Raw genomic sequence first — 19667 nt, forward strand, 5'->3', positions numbered from 1 at the left:
GTTTAAGTCCCGGGAAAGGACATAGGATAGTTTTTATCCCGGTTTTTAAAACAGGGACGCGCGTGATAAAGTTTTTCTGTGACAAACAAAATTACACGCGGGCGAAGCCGCGGGCGGAAAGCTAAATATACGTAGTATTAGAACAGGGGATCTTTTAGAGCTAACGAGTCGTGTTGTTATGAGTCATCGCATGGAGTCATCTAATGGACACAAGTAACTAGTTTACTAAAATAACTATGATGACGCTTATTACTCGACATTTTGTATTAATTTCTTATTACAATAATATTATGATTTATGAGTATGAAGTGCGAAAATATCGCTGTCTGAATAAAATTGAATATCAGTGACTAAGCATAATCTAATTCAACTTTACTTAGCAGAACAGAGTTAACTCATCGTTCTATAAAACATATTATGTAGCACTATGCTATTTCGGAGAGGCTTATGTTCAGCAGTGGACGTCCTGTGGGTGAAATGACGATGACGATGATGATGAGTAATATGTTAATATACAGACAACACATCAAGCTTGACACTGATGCATTTTATTGCAAGAAAGTCTGATGTGCCGTTGACTCTACCTTTACTAGGTTTCAAGCTGTAACTCCTGACTACAAAGGAGTTCTGGCTCCGGGGCATAAGGCAACACTGTATCAATATCCTGATTAAGGGGGTGGCATGAGCAAGATGTAACAGTACTATCAGAAGCACAAAATTGTAACGATTATAGCTTCAAGGCGACTGTACACAGTTTGGTTTCTTAATTTGGTTTAGTTTGTATCAGGAAAATAATTATTTTTCTTTCCGGGCCTTTCTTGTTGTGACGTGATACGTAACCGTTTTATTGTTTCGCCGTATAAAGCATAAGGTTTGCAAACTTACATCTGTCTTTGTTCCGCCGTAGGTGAGTGAGTAAGACAGGCGACTGGGCCCAGATTATTCCCGCTCGGTGCAGTCTTATCTTTAACTTGTAAACTTGTAAGCGTCATCGTCAGTGTTGGGATAACTTTGCATACAAGTTGTCGTTTAGTGTAAGCTAACAATGTTCCGAAAGTTGAATATTTTTGCCGTTTTTATCTGCTTCTGCGAGCTAGTGAGAGGAGGTAAGTTCTTTTGTTAGTTTTTAAATTAAATTTACGCACATTTGAAATAATACAAATCTTATTAATAGAAATTATCTCCATTAATGCAAGCACTAAAACTTTGCATATATTAGTCTAATTGGTATTAATTTGATAAATCAATCATTTATTATTATTACGCTTGTTAGTGAGAAAATAATATTATAGATTTTACTTTAGACAATATCAGCCAATATGATTTTAATTTAATTAGTAATTTGCGTAGATTCAGATCAGATATTAAATTTTAGGCATGAGCATAACGTAGTTGTATTACTTTCATCACATATTACTTATGTGATGAATTCCAATTTATTGAACGAATGCTAGTACCTAGTCAGTCATGGAAGTTAAATTATATGTATTGCCTGATATACATACTCAATGATGTAACATAATTAAGACACATACCTACATTGTAACAATTGAGGTGAAGGTTAAGCTTGTTAAACTTTAAGGTAAATATTTTATNGGGCTATTGAGTTTTGCAAATTATGAGTGTTAGGTATTGCTATGTCTATTATGTATGCGGTGTGTTTATCTTTATCATGGACGGTGATATCTGGCCTGTTAAAATGTGTTGTCTTGTCTGTAAGTATTGCACGGTCAGAATAGATTCTGTATTTGTTATTTTCAAGAACTGGTTCAGGTGTATATTTATATGGAGTGAGTTTCTGAGGTATGAGCTTAAACTGCTGAGCTAATTTTTGGTGGATAATATTTGCAACTTGGTCATGACGGTGTTTGTAGTCTGTCTGCACAATTGATTTGCATGCGCCTGTTATGTGCTGTATGGTTTCAGAGTTGCTATTACATTTTCTGCAGCGGTCTGTTGGTAGGTTACGGATCTTCATAATGTATTTCTGGTAATTGCGAGTTTCAATTACTTGGTCTTGTATGGCAATCATGAACCCTTCGGTTTCAGGGAAGAGTTCGCCACGACTCAGCCACGCGTTCGACGCCTCTTTGTCGACATTTGGTTGGCATAAGTCATGGCGATGTCTTCCATGTAGAGACTTCCGGGACCAATCTTGTATCTTAGTTCGCATATCATTTAGGGTTTCTTATTATTATTATTATTACTTATGTGATGAATTCCAATTTATTGAACGAATGCTAGTACCTAGTCAGTTATGGAAGTTAAATTATGTGTATTGCCTGATATACTCAATGATGTAACATAATTAAGACACATATACCTACATTGTAACAATTGAGGTGAAGGTTAAGCTAGTTAAACTTTAAGGTAACTATTTTATCAGGTAGTTCTGGAACTCTAGGGGACTAGGCTAATTGCAAGTTATCGTACTCAGTATGTAATAAGTTTCAGTCAGCCAACTCTTATCCATTTAATCATAAAATATAGGTATCATCATCATCATCATCACAATCCACTTCAGGAACACTTCCCTCTCTAATTTATCAGAAGAAAATGGAGAGTTTTCACGGTGGTCAGACAGGTTAGGAAGGCTATGGCTTGCTCGCATAATATGTCTCCTAACCAGTAGGGCTTATGCCATCTATGAGCAAGAGAAGGGGGTGATTCCGGCAGAGTAGACAGGACCATTGTTCTATATTCATAAAGCTTCAACCAACCAACGCGTGTAGATCTCCACCGCTGGCACGACTAGGCCAATGACTGGTCGCACGACCCATGACAGTCCGCGCGATCTGTCATTGACCTATTATGGCGATTTGCACGCGTCGGTGTGGTTGAAGCTTTAGCAATATGATAACACGAAAAACGATATTTTACGATTCAGAATGCGACGTTGTAACCAAGAAGCAATGGGGGGGCCTGGAACCGACCCATGTTCAGTACCTGCCGAGGCCAGTCGACCTGGTCATTATCCAGCACACAGCGACTCCCATGTGCACCACCGATACAGCCTGTAAGAATGAGGTGAAGAGCATACAGGATTATCTCATGGACTTCATGGATTGGTGGGACATTGGTTCTTCGTGAGTATTTCTTTTAATTCATAATTTATTGGTCTATTCCACTATCACCCAGGTGATCAAAGTGAACTCCAGGCGACACTTTGGAGTTCTTTAATCACTCATGGATAAGAAGTCCACTTTGATCACCTAGGTGATCTTATCCATAGGTGATCAAAAAACACCGAAGTGTCGCCTGGAATCTAGGAATAGACCAATTTATGTCTGTCATTAGCTGTTTATGTATTTTTATCGGGGGAAATTATAGATTTTGTAATGTTGCATTGTGTAAACCATTTATTATGTTGTTAATAGAATCTGTTTGTTTCCTTATAATATTATTAAGGCGATAATGCAAAGTGTAGTTCATTTCCAAGGTTATCTCTAGAGTCAATATTAATAGGGTCAACACTGACAAGAATGCACTTCTGGTGATCGAAAAGTAATAAATAGATAAATTATTTAAACAAGAAATAGTAGGGATTTTCTAAAAATCCATCTAATAATCTCCAACATTTTGTCACAAACTGTTTAATCTGTGGTTATTTTTTATGGACAGTTAAGTTATTTCGTCAATGTTAATGAAACCGTTGTGGCTAAACGCAAACCGCGAAAGCCAAGAAAAAAAAAAGTTAATGAAACAAAACAATAGAACAACGCCAATTGGAAAAGCATGATGATGTGTTTGAATTTAAAATTTAAATTCTTTTTTTTCTTTTATGGCTTTTTCAAATAAGGAGGTTGCATACTTTGTGACTTTCAGCTTCTACGTCGGCGGCAACGGCAAGGTCTACGAAGGGGCCGGCTGGCTGCACGTGGGGGCGCACACTTACGGCTACAACAAACGCTCTATTGGCATCTCCTTCATCGGGAACTATGAAAGTAAAGATTGTTTTACCTAATACGATAATAGACCTAGTGTGCCCGCGGCTTGAAAAACCCTCATCACTTAGGGGTATGAATAAACTTCCTATTCTCAGACCTGAATAAAGGAACAAGAATCGGTCAAGTCGTTTCGGGCGTCTTTGATACAAACATTGTGGAACGAGAATTTTATGTATTAGATGTTTCTTTCAATTAGGTACACATTGAATTTAGAGATGTAGAATATGGCTGTGGTGTGATAATTACATAATTACAGCTTCGCCGTTTGAAACTAAATACAGGACCACTACAAGCGAGCTAGTAATTAGTCTTTCCTGCTAAAAAAAACAAAGGAAAACTGGTTCATAAAACTTTAGCGCAAACCCATAAGATTCACTTTCATTTTACTTGCAGACTTTCGTAACCTACGGTTACAGTAGCATTATTAAATTTTTCCAATTTTCATTTCCAGCTGACGTGCCAACGGCTCAGCAATTGAACGCAGTGAAGGCCCTTCTTAGGTGTGGAGTGGAGAACGGTCACCTAACCTCAAACTATCACGTGATCGGTGCCAAGCAAGTACTCGCCACTTTGAGTCCTGGCAGGAACTTGTGGGCAGAAATCAGGACTTGGCCCGAATGGATGGACGACGTCAGCTCTATCAAAAATTAAAAGAGATCCGTGCTAATATTATTGTCTAATGTCTGTCTGTTACCTATTCACGCTTAAAACTGAACCGAAGTGAAATTTGGAATAGAGATAGTTTTAGACCCTGGAAAAAATAGTTACAGTTTTTGTGCCAGTTTTTGAAACACGTACAGTACAAGGTAAATTGTCTTGCTTTGTAACAATACGAGGGCGGCACTGAAAATTTCGGGATCAAGGAAGTGCAACAACATTACTATTTAAAAATGTATTTATTGCTTTTTAAAGTATTCTCCGCGAAATTTGACACATTTTTTCCATACACGAAACCAATTATTGAAGCAACCATTGCATTCGGAAGTTTGGGTCTCCAAAATGACCGTTTTGTAGGCGTCCACAGCTTCTTCAGGTGATGAAAATCTCTGACCACGCAATTTATTCTTTATTTTAGGGAAAGTATAGAAATCATTAGGGCTTAGGTCGGGGCTGTACGGCGGATGGACTAATAATTCTATGTTTTCTTGCTCTAAAAACTCTTTTGTTCAGTGCGCGGTGTGAGAACTCGCATTGTCGTGATGGAGGATGATGCGGCGGTTGCAGTTCTCTTTACGGAGTTCAGAAACGACCTGTGGCAAACAAATGCTAGCATACTAATCTGCATTAACCGTTCTTTGTCGGCGCGTGCGCTTCGGAACCTGTTCTGACCGCGTCATCAGAGTGAGCGACGTATGGATGGTTTTATTCAATACGTTGCGTATGAGCAGGCAGGTATAATACATAAATAATTTTTTAATGTTCATAATTTGTGTTTCGCTATAAATCTTGGAAGTGGATGTGAGGTACGGATAATGAAATAATAATTTAATGATTTTATTTTGTAAGACTTGGAGTTCGGATATTTTTGTTTTTGAAGCACTACCCCAGATTTCAACAAGGTATATTAGGTGGGATTTTACAAGTGAGTTGTATATATTGTATCTTGATTTGCGGGGTATGCATCGTACTATGGGGCGTAAAGAAGCCATTAATGCGGAAATTTTTTTCTTAATATGGTCAATATGAACGTTCCATGTTAAGTGGCTATCTAAATAAAGACCTAAATATTTTTCGTGTTTTTTTTCTTGTAATGATGTAGTGAAGATTGTCAATGGGTTGAATGGAGGTATGTGCTTATTCTTCGCTTTAAAAATAATGTATGAAGTTTTAGATGCATTAATTGTTAATAGATTTTGTTGCAACCAGGTTGTGAGAGTGTCAAGATCATGTTGGGCATGTGAGATTAGATTATTCATGGATGGCCCAAAATAGAACAAACAGGTGTCATCAGCGTATAAGGTAATATGACCGTGTAGTCCAATTTTATCTATACTATTTATGTAGATTAAAAATAGCAGGGGGCCTAGTACGGATCCCTGTGGAACCCCGTAATGAATTGGAAGAGTTCTGCTCTGGCTATCGCCGATTTTAACAATTTGTAGCCGGTCATTCAGGTAGGAGGTGAACATTTTGAGTGCGTTGCCACCGATCCCTATCACTGCAAGCTTTCTAAGTAGAAGTTCATGGCTCACGGTATCGAACGCCTTTTGAAGATCTATAAATATACCCAGAACGATATTCTTACGATCAATATTTTGCCTGATTTTAGTAATAAGATCAAGTGTTGCAGCCAAGGTGTTACTTTTAGGTCGAAAGCCAAATTGGCGATCACTAATGAATTCTATGGACTGTAGATATGACTCTAAGCGTTCGTATAAAATCTTTTCTAGAATNACATGATGCTAACTTTCAGAAAGTGTTTTTATTGCACTGTGGTAATAATATAACTTAAACTAAGTAGGTATGATAAATAGTTCCTTACAATAGAATCAGATAAAGTGAATGATATAAATAAATAAATAAAAAATATTGTCTGTCTGTTACCTATTCATGCTTAAAACTGAACCGATGTAGATAAGTGAAATTTGGAATAGAGATAGTTTTAGACCCTGGAAAAAATAGTTACAGTTTTTGAAAAAAGTCCCTCACACGTACAAGGTAAATTGTCTTGCTTTGTAACCGTATAGCAATACATGATGCTAACTTTCAGAAAGTGTTTTTATTGCACTGTGGTAATAATATATCTTAAACTAAGTAGGTATGATAAATAGTTCCTTACAATAGAATCAGATAAAGTGAATGATATAAATAAATAAATAAAAAATATTGGCTATCTTTTCGGAACAGAAGAACAGTCTTTGAAAATCACGAAAACAAGAAATTCAAATGGCCTACCTTAAGTTCAGTGTTTATCTTGGAATTCCTTCAATACAAAACTTAGTTTCGAGTCTTTTGGCGCAGCGCGACTTTAAATTACGCCTCAACTAAAAGAAGGAAGAAAAGAATTTAATATTGCCTTCTGAAAATTTTCTTGCTCAGAGACTTTATAGCAGTAAAAACATATCGAATAAACTAGCACTAATTAAATAAAACAAATATTTTTTAAAACGAGGCGTTTATTGTGGAGATCTTAGCACAAGTTCTACATTTTGTTGAAAACAAACTCAGAATGTAACCACCAGTTACTAATTTGAAATTAATAAAATATTTTACCGTTGTTTTTGACTTTTGACACCGTATTAAAAAATCCTTTCAATATTATGTTTACAATCGTCCTGCAATCAAATGTACTTATAAATAAATAAATTAGAAATCTTAAAACTTAAAAAAGCTTTATGTTTACTAAAATGTCCGTTATAAAAAGTTGATTAAAATATTTCTTTCTGGTTCAGGATTTCGTGATTTTAATTTTACTCTTCGCTCTCTTGGAACTGCAATCTGACTTCATATTGTGATCGATACCAGATCCACCAGCCGAGGGCGTGTCGCGTCGCTGCTGATACGATCCAGCAGTAGTAGCACACCTGGAAAGGTACAACTTGAAGGCTCAAGGCTTGAAGGATCCGTGAAGTAAAGCTTCAACCACACCAACGCGTGCAGATCGCCATCGCCGGCGCGATCAAAGGCCAATGACATTTCACACGACCTGTCATTTCCCAATGATCGCGTCGTGATCGCACCGGGCGATAGCGGTCTGCACGCATTGGTGTGGTTGAAGCATAACTAAAGTCGCTGACATAGCCTAACGGATTGTTTTTAATTGCTCAATTACAACGGTCGGAATACCGTGCCAGTTACTGTTTCTGTCACGAAATCGAGTATTTTTAAATCGGATCCGCATTGAATTTGTCGGAATTCCCCGAGGCGGAGGAATCGGAGCGGGATGCCGATCGCTCTGCGGTGCCGCTGCGGTGTTTGATGGCGAAATCGGTCACGGATAAACCCTTTTTGGCAATCGCCGGTTGAAACGTTTCTTTTTTTTTTTATTCAATTAATGGCTTCGTGCGGTTTGCACATAGCCAGTTCGTTCGTTCATTCGTTCGTTTCAGCCGAAAGACGTCCACTGCTGGACAAAGGCCTCCCCCAAGGTTTTCCACAAAGACGGTCCTGCGCCGCCCGCCACATAGCTAGTGTCAAGTATATAAACTTTTCAAGTTTCTATTGATAAAATAATGAATGGTAATGATAGATGTTAATAGATAGTTGGGGCAGAAAAGTTCGCGTGGGCAGGCCTCTACTAGATGGACCGGCGATCTGGTAAAGGTCGCGGGAAGAGCCTGGATGCGGGCAGCGCAGGACCTTGCATTATGGAAAACCTTGGAGGAGGCCTTTGTCCAGCAGTGGACGTAATTTGGCTGAAACGAACGAACGAATGATAGATGAGATGATATTCCCCTTTCCCTTGAGTTTCAGTAAAGACGTAAAGATGTAGCACTGTTTCGTTTCATTTGCCTACTATTATCCACGTTTACGAACTTAAAGGTTAATAATCCTCCCTTATCACATTTAATTTTATAGTCGGCTAAACAAGCACTTTAGAAAAAAAAAACAATGACGCTTCACTTTCCTGCCGAGAAGTCTGGATGAAACATTCAATTATAGGTTTTACCGAACCGGAATAAGGCAAAGGTTTTTGTTATTGCACAAATGAGTACAATTTAGTGTATTGTTATCTGAACATCAGGCAATTTCCACCTATCCGTCATCCGCGAAACACAGCACGACAATATTTTTGTGACAGGTTACTTTATGTAAGATGTTTGTTTTCTTTCGTCTATCGGTACATAACCGTGTTTACATCTTGTCATTCGAATATGACACATGTCTTTTTCAGTTACAACGACGTAAATTCATACGTAATTATTTACAACGGGACTATTTTTAACTCTCGTTATTCTGACATCTCGTTCTTACCGTTGCAACTCCTGTGTAGCCAGGATCTACAGCTTGACCGCCAATAAAAATCCAACCAGTGAAGGTCAAGTTTCTCCCTAAGAAAAGAACACAACCGCAACGAAACCACTTCAATAAGTAATTACTTACAAGTAGGGATGTTCCGATACCACCTAAGTATCGATACCTACTCATTTCGATAATACTCAAATCTTTTTTCGATACTACTTAAATAAGTACTCCTAAAGTATCGATAGTTACTGATATCGATACTTTTTGGAACTTTTATTTTGTTTTATTATTTTGAGGGTGCTATCAATGAACGTTGAAGGACAATAATATAAACAAAATTGAGAAAAAAACATCTCTTTCATCTCAATCAGCTTTCGGCTCGGGCTCGGCTGAAGCCAGCGCGAGACAACGCGTCACTCACGCCGCCACGCGACGAATACCGGTAACTCGGTAACCGATTAAAGCTGATTAGCTGACTGTTTTTGCTCTCTCAGTTCTGTATGATGCGTTCTCGGTTTTTTTATTGTTTTCGGTTGTTTTGCTGATTCGATTCGATACCAAGTATTTTTGTTTCGATACCGATTATGTATCGCAAAATTGATTCGATACAATAAATACTTGGTATCGAATCAATAGTATCGAGTACCTACTCGTATTTATTAGTATCGGAATATCCGTACTTACAAGGGTCATACAAGCCAGTACGAAGGTGGATGCGAGTGGCCAGGGCGTGGCGTGGCTATCCTGGGTCATCAGGCCAGCGAGCGTCCGACCAGACAACCAGGCGGCCAGGACTGCCAGCGGAGACATCAGCATGATGCCCAAGCTGTCAACCATCAACTGAAAAAAAAAATCGTTCGTTCTTTACAGCCAAATGACGTCCACTGCTGGACAAAGGCCTCCTCCAAGGATTTCCATAACGACCGGTCCTGCGATGCCCGGATCCAGTTTCTTCCAGTGAAATCACCTTCACAAGACTAAAATTGAAATGATGCCTATCCTTGTTATCAAAATTTAATAAAAAAAGTGGATGTGAGCAACGAAAATGCCGTCGGTACTTTTCTATTACTAAGGAAAAAAGGTTAATGGGGCAAAGCACATCGTAATGAAAAGATAAGAGACCTAATAACAAAATAAAGTAAGGAGCTGGCTCTGATAAATATTGAATTAAACTGGGTATAACTTGATAATAATTCTTATTTAATTTTGGTCTATCTACAGTTAATAAATTTTATTACTTTTTGCGAATACCTGTTAATAGCTCAACAAAAATGTTACTATTTGTGCCAAAAGTATCCACTACGATCTACGATAATAAATAGGTTAGTAAGCAAAAATATGTAAACATAGAACGATACGTCTTTGTTTAGCAGCTAAAGAGTTTCAAATAGTTTGTATGTATTCTCCTAAAAGCTATCAAATTGGCAAAAGCAAAGGAGCCTTTCCTTTGTAAAATGGACTATTCGCCCTGAAAACTTCGACAACAAATAGGAGATAATCTGTAGAATGGGAAATAGTTTCCCACCGTCCCGTGTCAATTTACCCTCACGTCAAGTTATGAGCTAGTTTTCAGCTCTGTGAATACTTGAGTAGTTGAAGTTATTGTTATGTGAAGTTATCTATTAGCTTCCGTGTTCAGGCCGTAAGTTACGATGGTTTGCCTCACTTTGAAACAGATATTGTATATTTTTACACATCGTTGCCCTCAAGTAAAATAATGACCGAACCTAAAGCGTATACAATAATTCACTAGAGATAAGGAAAGCTCTACGAAGAATTTTACTTTGTGCTCTTATTTCATGGACGACATATTAATAAAATCGTTTCAGTTGAGCTGACTTATCGATTTTTTCATTAATTAAGTGATAAGTACTTGATTTAAAAATAAACCCAAAATAATTATTTGCTGAATTAGGTAATGAAATTTGAATAATTTCAATAGTTATGCGTATACAATTTCATTATAAACTTTACTATTACTAAAGTGTCAAGTTAGTCGGTCTATCTGTAACAAACTGAATTGCACGCGGGCGACGCCGCGGGCAAAAGCTGTTTAAAATAAATGAGCAAACCATTAACAAGGAGAATATCTCAAGGCACAGCGTAACAATTTCCAATGGGTGGAAAAACTTTGTGTGCCGCGATAGTGTCGTGGGCGGTAGTTTGTAAAACTTCCCCGTCCTATTTCGTGCCGTCTCCAATACCAGTTTTCCTTTTTGTTCAGCAACAAATACTTCGGATTCTACTGAAAAAATCCCGGAGAATCTTCAGGCATGAATTTTATTAAGGTTGCTTCGTATTTAACTTAAACAGCTTTGAGAAGAAACTAATGAAATTTGCGGATTTTCCTTGGAAACCGTTGGGAGTAAGTGTTTGTTTATTTACTTTAGAAATTTTAAGAACACTGCTTAGGGCAAGTGACCCGGTTGTGGCCACCGACCCCTTTGTGGCCATTTAGAACTTCAAATCGTTATAACTAAGGCAAAGACTAATATATTACTCTATGGTTTACGGGAATAAAAATATCTAATATTAGCAACACTGATAGCGTTAACAGCTTTGATGTGTCAAGCTTCACTTCAATCCAACAAGTCATTATTTTTTGAGAAGCGTTAATTGTTTCAAGTCTTAGCAAAAAGGCTAAGGCGAGCGGGTGAGTAAACAATCATTATTTTCTAAATCCTTCTTATTTTTTTAAATGTTTATGTTAAACCTTAATAAAGAATACACTGTCTAAGTGGTACTAATGATATTTTATCGCTATTTGTTTATTAAGGGGTTTATGAGAGGTGGCCACTAATGGAGCCAGAATGAATGAATTTTCCCATCTTTGGCCACATGAATGGCCAAAAGTGGTGCACGAAGAACCCCACTTTTGGCCATTTAGTTTTTATCGTGATTTTTCAATTTAATTACTTAGCTATTTTGATATAAGTAATCGATTCATTTTCAGAGTTACGATTATAATGCCTCCATCGAAACCAAATTAATACTAAAAAAATCGGTGTTGTGAAAAGAAAATTGTTCCAGTATTAGTACTGTTAGTATTAGTTCCCGTTCCCGTGGGAATTTCGGGAATTCCCGTTCCCGTGGGAATTTCGGGAATTCCTTGTTGTAACTAAGCTTTAAGTTTACTAAGGTACCTACATACCAAATTTCAAGCGTCTAACTTAAGCAGTTTAGATTTTTCATACAAAAGGTTTTTCCCGCTAATTCCCGTTCCCGTGGGAATTTCGGGAATTCCCGTACCCGTGGGAAATTCGGGAATTCCTTGTTGTAACTAAGCTTTAAGTTTACTAAGGTACCTACATACCAAATTTCAAGCGTCTAACTTAAGCAGTTTAGATTTTTCATACAAAAGGATTTTCCCGTTAATTCCCGTTCCTGTGGGAATTTCGGGAATTCCTTGTTGTAACTAAGCTTTAAGTTTACTAAGGTACCTACATGCCAAATTTCAAGCGTCTAACTTAAGCAGTTTAGATTTTTCATACAAAAGGATTTTCCCGCTAATTCCTGTTCCCGTGGGAATCCCTAAGTATACTATAACCTGCCCAGGAGTATGAAAAATAATTGTACCAAGTTTCGTTAAAATCCGTCGAGTAGTTTTTGTTTTTTTTTTGATGAATTTTGATGGCCAAAACTGGCACATGACTGTGGCCAGAAATGGGGTAAAGCTGGCCAAAAATGGCACAAATTCCCATTTCTTTTTCTTTTCTACAGGATTATTTTTCCATTGAATCATTATGAAAAAAAATGTATCCTTAGGCTAGATCTAAATATATTTAATCACTCTTTACAAGAAATAAGTCCGTGATAACAAAAACTGTAAAATGATATAGCCTCAAAGTCTAAAAAATTCTTAAAATGGCCAAAACCGGGTCACCTGCCCTAAGTTGGATGATAGATAATGCAGCACATTACGGGTTTAGTGTATTAATTACGTTCAACATTATTTTTATTATTTGATTGTACCTACTTATGAATTGCATTTAGGTAGTTCATGAGATAAAAAGTTTTGTCTCAATCAACGCTCTATTCTCTCTATTTTTTTTCTCTTAAAAAATCAACCAATTGAATCTTTAGTTTGAATTGAGTTTAGATTATAACTTCGTAGCAGACCTAAATATTTATTAAAGGGACCCGAATTACAACCCGCACGGAGCACCATTCAGTACACCCTTTAATTGAATGATATTGTATGACAAATTGACAATATCTCCAAGCATTCCTAAAGTCACAAATCACAATTAGTAACCTTGACTAAGGTAAAGTTTACTGGTTAAACAGGTCTTATTTAATCCTAAAGACATATTTACTCAATCTATTCGACGTATGTAATTAATTTAGCTCTTATTTTCACGCTCGTTAGCAAAACAATTTATACAAACAGAATACAATTAATTACTCGCGTTTTCTCTTTAAAGTTCTTTGATTTTCAGCGAGATCACTTAGTTTTGTGATTGAAATAGAAATGAAGTGTTTTCACAAAGACGTCTCTATAGGATATTACCATTCCTCGTGCTTGGAAACCTTTGTTTTGGGTAATTAATAATTATAATTACCTTTTACACTTTTTCAAGTTGTTTCTTAAGTTTCAAATAATATAACTAAGTAAGAAGAAAATGTACAAGCTGTTCGCGATCGCGAGTGATATAAAACCTATTTGGATATTGTGACAGTGAAAAATCATACGGCATTCTTTTGTTTTACGCTCGGTCGGTTGGATTCGATCAGTACACACGTCTGTTGAAATTATTTCGCATTTTTACTTTAAAATATACCTGATCCCTTCATGGTCCTGGATCGAGCCGGATAACTATTGTAATCGAGGAAGTTACGGAAAGCGCAGTTATTGGCACTGGGGATTGCGCGTCGTCAAAGAGTGGTCGAGGTTCAAAGTTCAAGTTCAACGGTTTGAATGTGTGAGCGAAATGGTATAAAAAGTGATTAATTTTAGGACCCAGCACTCTACTAAGGTATATTTTATGTGTAATTGTAAGGATATATAAGGTTAGTAAGCATTAATGTTTATTTTATGCAAAATTTGTGAAATAATGACTGTGTAACTGTTTTACCTACCCGTTGCAATTTAGCAGTGTAGATACATTTGGCATTCTGTTNGGCGGTTTCTGACAATGTCCTTTAATACTTTAATATTATTGTGTTGTTTATGGAACGCAATTATTTTAGCGAGCCGTCGCCTCAACTTTTAGTTCTTTGAAAAATTGGAAACCACTTTTGCTTTGATGGGAGCACGTAGGTATTATGTTAATATCTCAATCTCAATCGTCTACACATTTATCTTGCCTCGTTTTTGATTAACGAAAATTATAGTAACCCAAAATGTATTTGATACCTGATATAATAAACATATTTTTGAGAAACATTAAATTTCGCTTATGACGTTAGTGTCTCGCAGTTTGAGACGTGAGTGCTGTAAATCAAACATAGGGTATCGTACCTGTTTAGCATTCTGGCTGAGCACCCACATGAGTAACGCTCGAGGCACGCCGTAGCGATGCACTCTTCTTGTCGCATACCTCGTCCCGCACAGCTCGCATCTCGACTTGCCCGACTCCGTCAACCATCGCTCCAAGCACTTCACGTGAACTCTCCCCACTGTCCCGCGGCAGGAACAAGCAGAAATCAATTGCCCCAGTTCACTCGACAACGATTCCCCTCCGTGGCAAATACGGCACATATCATCCAGAGAATGATTGCTCACTCTCTGTTGCTCTTCGATTGTCTCCGACAAGTTGGTGGCCGGCTCCATACACACTTCCACCTCTTGCTCCCAGTCTATTGCCCCGGTCGCGATAGATCTGTGGAAGCTGTCATTGGCTTTCTGATCCATAACCGGCAGTCGACGCCTCGGACTCCGAACCTTGATTCGATGCTGCCGGGGATATTTTTCACGTCTCAGAGGAGTTTTATCTCTGTTTACAGATCTCGCATCTCTCTCTTTAACTTGAGATGCTTTTTGACTTATAGTTTCCACTGGTTGGTCTGTTGGTGCATCATCCACGTTTAGAATATTAAATAGATCAATACTACTGGAGCTTGCTGTGACATCTTTGTCTACGGTTGACTTAATCTTGCCAGCTGATGTACAACTTTCACATTCAGCAACTATTTCGAGACTGCTCGTGTTCTTTGAGGAATTCGGGAACATTTTGTTTTTGGATTTTGATGACCTCATAGAAACCAGATTATTTACTATAGTTTTTGTATCATCTGTTTCTTGATGGCTACAGACAAAAAATGAATAAAATATACATTACAATTTAGTTACTACAAAGGATGAAAAGATTTCAGGGCAATGCATTTGAAAACTTGTTTGTCTAGACCACAAGCAGATTTAAATAAAAATGACATATCCAGTTAACAAACAGGCTCTCTGTCTGGTGGTCTTGCCCTCTCTTATTAAAGTGAGCAAATTAGCAACATTGGTACATCTATTTGCTTGGACAAAAACTTCACGCGCAATTTGCTGTGTTCTAAGCTGGCTAATTAATATCTACACAAGTTCTAGAAACAAAATTAATTTTCCAGAGCTAAACTATCCAGTCTAGCTCACTATAAAGCTAGCCACATTAAGTCTTGATGAGGGCAATATTTCCACGAGCAATTTGTTAAATCTAATACATGTTTTTGATTAAGCCCAGAAAGATGCTATCCTGATGAGCTGCCGTTTATTCAATCCACTACAATAAAATTAACTGGTCCAAGAAAAAAGCGCTCAGTGGGAGCCTAATTTTCGAATAACTTCAGAACGTTATCTGATAATAATTTATGATAAATATACAAATTAGTATTCATAGCTGGGACCTGGGACTTAGCTGGAATCACTTATTCGCTCGCTTACCTGGCTTGGAGCCCATTTTGCATTTTAGACGAGTCTCGACCGCCGATGTCATTTTGTACTGAAAATCTCCGACGCCTCGTATTGGGCATTTCACAAGAATTTAAACGATTTTTGTGGGATTTCTAAATTTTTTATACAAAATAAATTCATTTAAAAAAATCACTTGGTCATGTTTGTGTCATTTACAGATCTGTCAAACATATTTTTTACTTTCAAAGGAGGTTTGTGTTAATTTTTTAATGATAAAACTTTTTAATGTTCTATGGGTTTCATCCTTAGGTTTCATCAATATTTTAGGCCCAGAACAGACGGTGAAACGCAACTGCAACGAAACTGCAACTGCTAGTTACTTTTGAGTTGCATCTAAGTTTCTGCCATAGCGTCCGTTGTGTGGTCTACACATGACGCGACCTGTTTGAAACTTTCAGTTTCAGTTTCATTTATAAGAATCGTCAGAAAGTTGCAATTTCGTTGCAGTTGCGTTTTATCGTCTGTTCTGGGCCTTAATGCTAATCCTTTGCTAACTTTCTCTATGCTAACTTTTGCTAATCTCATCATGATGAAGCTAAAAAGTATGCTTTGGAAATTAGTTAATAAATTAAATGACTAGACAAAATGAGTACTTTAGGGCTTCTTCCGTTCTAAAAAGCGACAAAATTGATTCGTATATTCTGAAGGACTGAACTAGAATAAAAATAATACTGACTTATTTTATTGAAAATAATAAATATTATGTTATGAGATCCAGATTGTCTATCAGATTGGGATCAGTCTACCATGTTATTACAAATCTTGACGAGTGCTTTAGTGCGAGTATTCCACTTTTTGTATTAAAAAATATTAATAAAAAAAGGTTTCGCTTCGCTGTAATATCTATTGATGGAGTTAAGTTTAGTAGCACTATCACATACACTAATAAATATTCTGATCACGAAGTGGTAAATAGAATAGCAGTCGGCTGCCCTTAATATTTGCCCCATAACGATGGCTCCTACGTACACTGGCGTAAGTGAAAAAAATAGATTTTACAGGAGAGCCATTTAAGTGGCCATATTTTTGGGTCATATCTTCTGACCTACTGAAACAAATTTAATGAAATTTAACATTTAGCCTTAACATGTAATGCTTTTGCTACTGCTGTTATCAGTTTTTATATTTTTCTTATATATTTTGAGATTTTACGCATTGCCCTTTTACGTCGTCATATTTATATAATTTCATGTATATTGTTCAACGTAAAGAGACTTAAATGACAACGTAAATATAATATTTTAAGCGATTACTCTCTTAATTTATGCATGTAATTATTTTAATTGTTATCATTTGCTATATCAATAATAAATCAGTTAGAAAAAGTTGTTTAATGTATCGTTATTACGTTTAACGCAAATACGCCCATATACTGTGCTCAAGATTTAGTTAGGCCTTTTAACATAATGTGTCATATTTTTAAAAATTATAAATAACTTGAAAAAATCGAACTGCCTAAGGCGGGAATTGAACCCACGATGCTTTAGGCAGTTCGACTTTTTCAAGTTATTTATAATTTTCAAATTAGTTTGAGATGCGACTCTTAACGCTAAAAATTAAATAACTATATAATGTGTCATAATTTATAAATAAAACAATTTGCTAAATATTTTGATTATAAAATATATATATTTATGTAAGCAACTACTCGTATAGATTGACGAATCGTATGATTGGGCTTTATACGTGGCGTAGTTTTGCATATACGCCTATTTGCCTAAAATTTTATTTTGTATCTAATGGAAAAAATTTTTTTTTTCTTACTGACGTTATAGATTAGAGCAAAATGAAATCATTGCTTAAATAATTGGAAAAAAGCGTAAGCGGCAGTTTCGCCTTTATACGTAGGAGCCATCGATAATGCCCTTGGATAAAGGTCTTCCTTTCAAAGCCAGCACGATGGTATTTCATCTATACTCCGCGGCAATAGTAACTTGCAATTTTTGTAACATAAGACTAAATAATACTGTCTATGTAACAGTGATTTGAATAAAGTTACCTTTGATTACTAAGGCCTAATTTCACCAGCACACGAATTCAATAAACATAGGTTCAGAGCTGCAATTGACATAGCAACGGATTGTTTATGGTGAAATCAGGCCCAAAAGATAGTAACACCGTCAGGTTTTAGTGAGTAGGCCTTGTCCATCCGGCAGGGAGAGCCTCACATAATCCACTGGTTCCCCGGGCGGGTCAGTGGGTATGCAATTTCATGCATTTCCTGACGAAAAAAAAGGCCCAAGGGAAGTAATGTTAATGGTAGAGTTGGAGGATACGGGACTATTCCCACCTCTCGTTCCCACCACTGCAACTCCTGTGTAGCCAGGATCTACAGCTTGATCGCTCCAAAAACCCAACCAATGAAGGTCAAGTTTGTCCCGGCGGAAAGTTAAACAACAGAATAATAATAAGTACTGTTAAACTGTCATTGGACCCGCAACGAAATTAATCAGAAGAAATGGTAGAGGATAGCAAAATCTCTGGTAGAGTCAATATTTGTCAATAATATAAGTAGGTATTAACAAAATTGGCAGATTATATTAACGCTGACTATATCTGACTGGATAAAATAGTTTCCTTATTGCTCAATCGGGTAAAAAGCAACTGTGGTGTGTGACTCTTATATACAGGGTGTATTCCACATACTTAATCCCTTCAGCTTTACTAAATTAGTTAGATTGCTTGTGTTAGCAGTGGTTAAAATATAGTAAGGATAAGTTATCTGAAAACCAAAATACTTTTCGTAAATAAAGGATAACTTTTCGACTTTGCGATGATACAATTTTATCTCAAAAACAGAAAGTTAAAAAGATACTTAAATGGAATTTGATAAAGTAATCTGTGATTATTCTTGTAAGATACCAGGAAAGTTGGCAAGTCAAAAGTTTGATAAAATAAAAAGAACCGGGTAAAAAAACTGAAGTTTGAAGATATTTGAATAATCCCGAATTGTAAATACTTAAAAATGATTCAGAACCTTGTGGATTTTATCTTAAGGGATAATTAAACATTTTTTGCCTGATTTGCTATGAAATTGTAGCGACAACACATGACAATAGCACATAATACAACTACATCACTAAAGTATTTAGCTTGTCATGATGACATTCGTAGGCCTATTTATCAAACCATTGCTTTGCGTAAAAAAACGCCGTCTGCCAAGTAGGCTAAGGCAATTATTTCTCAATTGCCTAATTATACAAAACACCTTTAACTATAAAAAAGTAGAGTATTCATAATTTGTGGTAGGTACGTCATATAAGGTAAAATAGTTTTAACCGCCTCTGTGGTCTAGTGGTAAGATCACCTGCTTCAAACGCAGAGGTCCCGGGTTCGATTCCCAGTGGGGGCAGATTTTTCTGTTCAGTTTGGTTGGTGGTAGGGCTTGTTCTAAGTCCGCCTGGCTAGCTACCACCATCTACCTAAGTCTGTCGCCATAATAAAAATGTTAACAGTATTGTTGTGTTCCGGCAGTTTAGATACATATAAGATAGCCAGGTCCTGTGTGGTTGAGGATTCCGGGTGAAGTTCGCTTCCACCTTCGGCCTGTAGGCCTAAGATGCGCGCCGCGATAAGCGGTTATCACGCCATTTTATCGATATTGCCCATACATTTTGACGTCGATAAAAGTTATCAGGGCGCGCATCTTAGGCCTACTGATCATCACTTACCATCAGGTGAGATATAGGCCAAGAGATTTCTCGTTGTGGATAAAAAAAAATAGTACATAATTCCGCTAACTCCACCTGCTATGCCAAATAAATACCTACCCACGCACGAGTATGTGCTTGTGTTAAGAATAAGTTCAACACAGTCTAGCAAAGTTGGAACCGGTGACTTTTCAAATCAGTTCTTCGATGCCTAAAATATTTGAGCTATGTCTAAAGACACACCAAACACCGGTAATTCAAGTCAAAATA

At 37.0% G+C, this 19667-nt stretch overlaps 2 protein-coding genes and 1 non-coding gene across 4 annotated transcripts; 2 read left to right on the top strand and 1 right to left on the bottom strand.

Annotated features, from left to right (window-relative positions):
• Window positions 1-461: 461 nt before the first annotated feature.
• Window positions 462-7165, top strand: LOC114352820 (peptidoglycan recognition protein-like). 2 transcript variants are annotated; one of them, XM_028304562.1, is made up of 5 exons: window positions 462-1106; window positions 2888-3086; window positions 3826-3944; window positions 4399-4625; window positions 6483-7165. In XM_028304562.1, the coding sequence occupies exons 1-4, from the start codon at window positions 1046-1048 to the stop codon at window positions 4596-4598; spliced, it is 579 nt and encodes a 192-aa protein (XP_028160363.1). In that variant the 5' UTR covers window positions 462-1045; the 3' UTR covers window positions 4599-4625; window positions 6483-7165. The 2 variants fall into 2 exon arrangements, with proteins under 2 accessions (XP_028160363.1, XP_028160364.1); XM_028304563.1 differs by having other exon boundaries at window positions 4399-4617; window positions 6475-7165.
• LOC114352817 (uncharacterized) lies at window positions 6569-15889 on the bottom strand. Its single transcript, XM_028304560.1, has 4 exons — window positions 15718-15889; window positions 14314-15100; window positions 9537-9692; window positions 6569-7471 (listed from the first exon to the last, which is right to left on the bottom strand). Exons 1-4 carry the CDS (start codon window positions 15804-15806, stop codon window positions 7358-7360), a joined length of 1146 nt encoding a protein of 381 aa, XP_028160361.1. The 5' UTR covers window positions 15807-15889; the 3' UTR covers window positions 6569-7357.
• Window positions 15890-19027: 3138 nt separating this feature from the next.
• On the top strand, window positions 19028-19099 carry TRNAL-CAA (transfer RNA leucine (anticodon CAA)). The gene has a single exon. It is a non-coding gene; the product is annotated as a tRNA-Leu (tRNA).
• The last annotated feature ends 568 nt before the right edge of the window (window positions 19100-19667 follow it).

Source organism: Ostrinia furnacalis, unplaced genomic scaffold, assembly GCF_004193835.3.
Source record: "Ostrinia furnacalis isolate ACB-3 unplaced genomic scaffold, ASM419383v2 OfSCF1456, whole genome shotgun sequence".
NCBI lineage: Eukaryota > Metazoa > Arthropoda > Insecta > Lepidoptera > Crambidae > Ostrinia > Ostrinia furnacalis.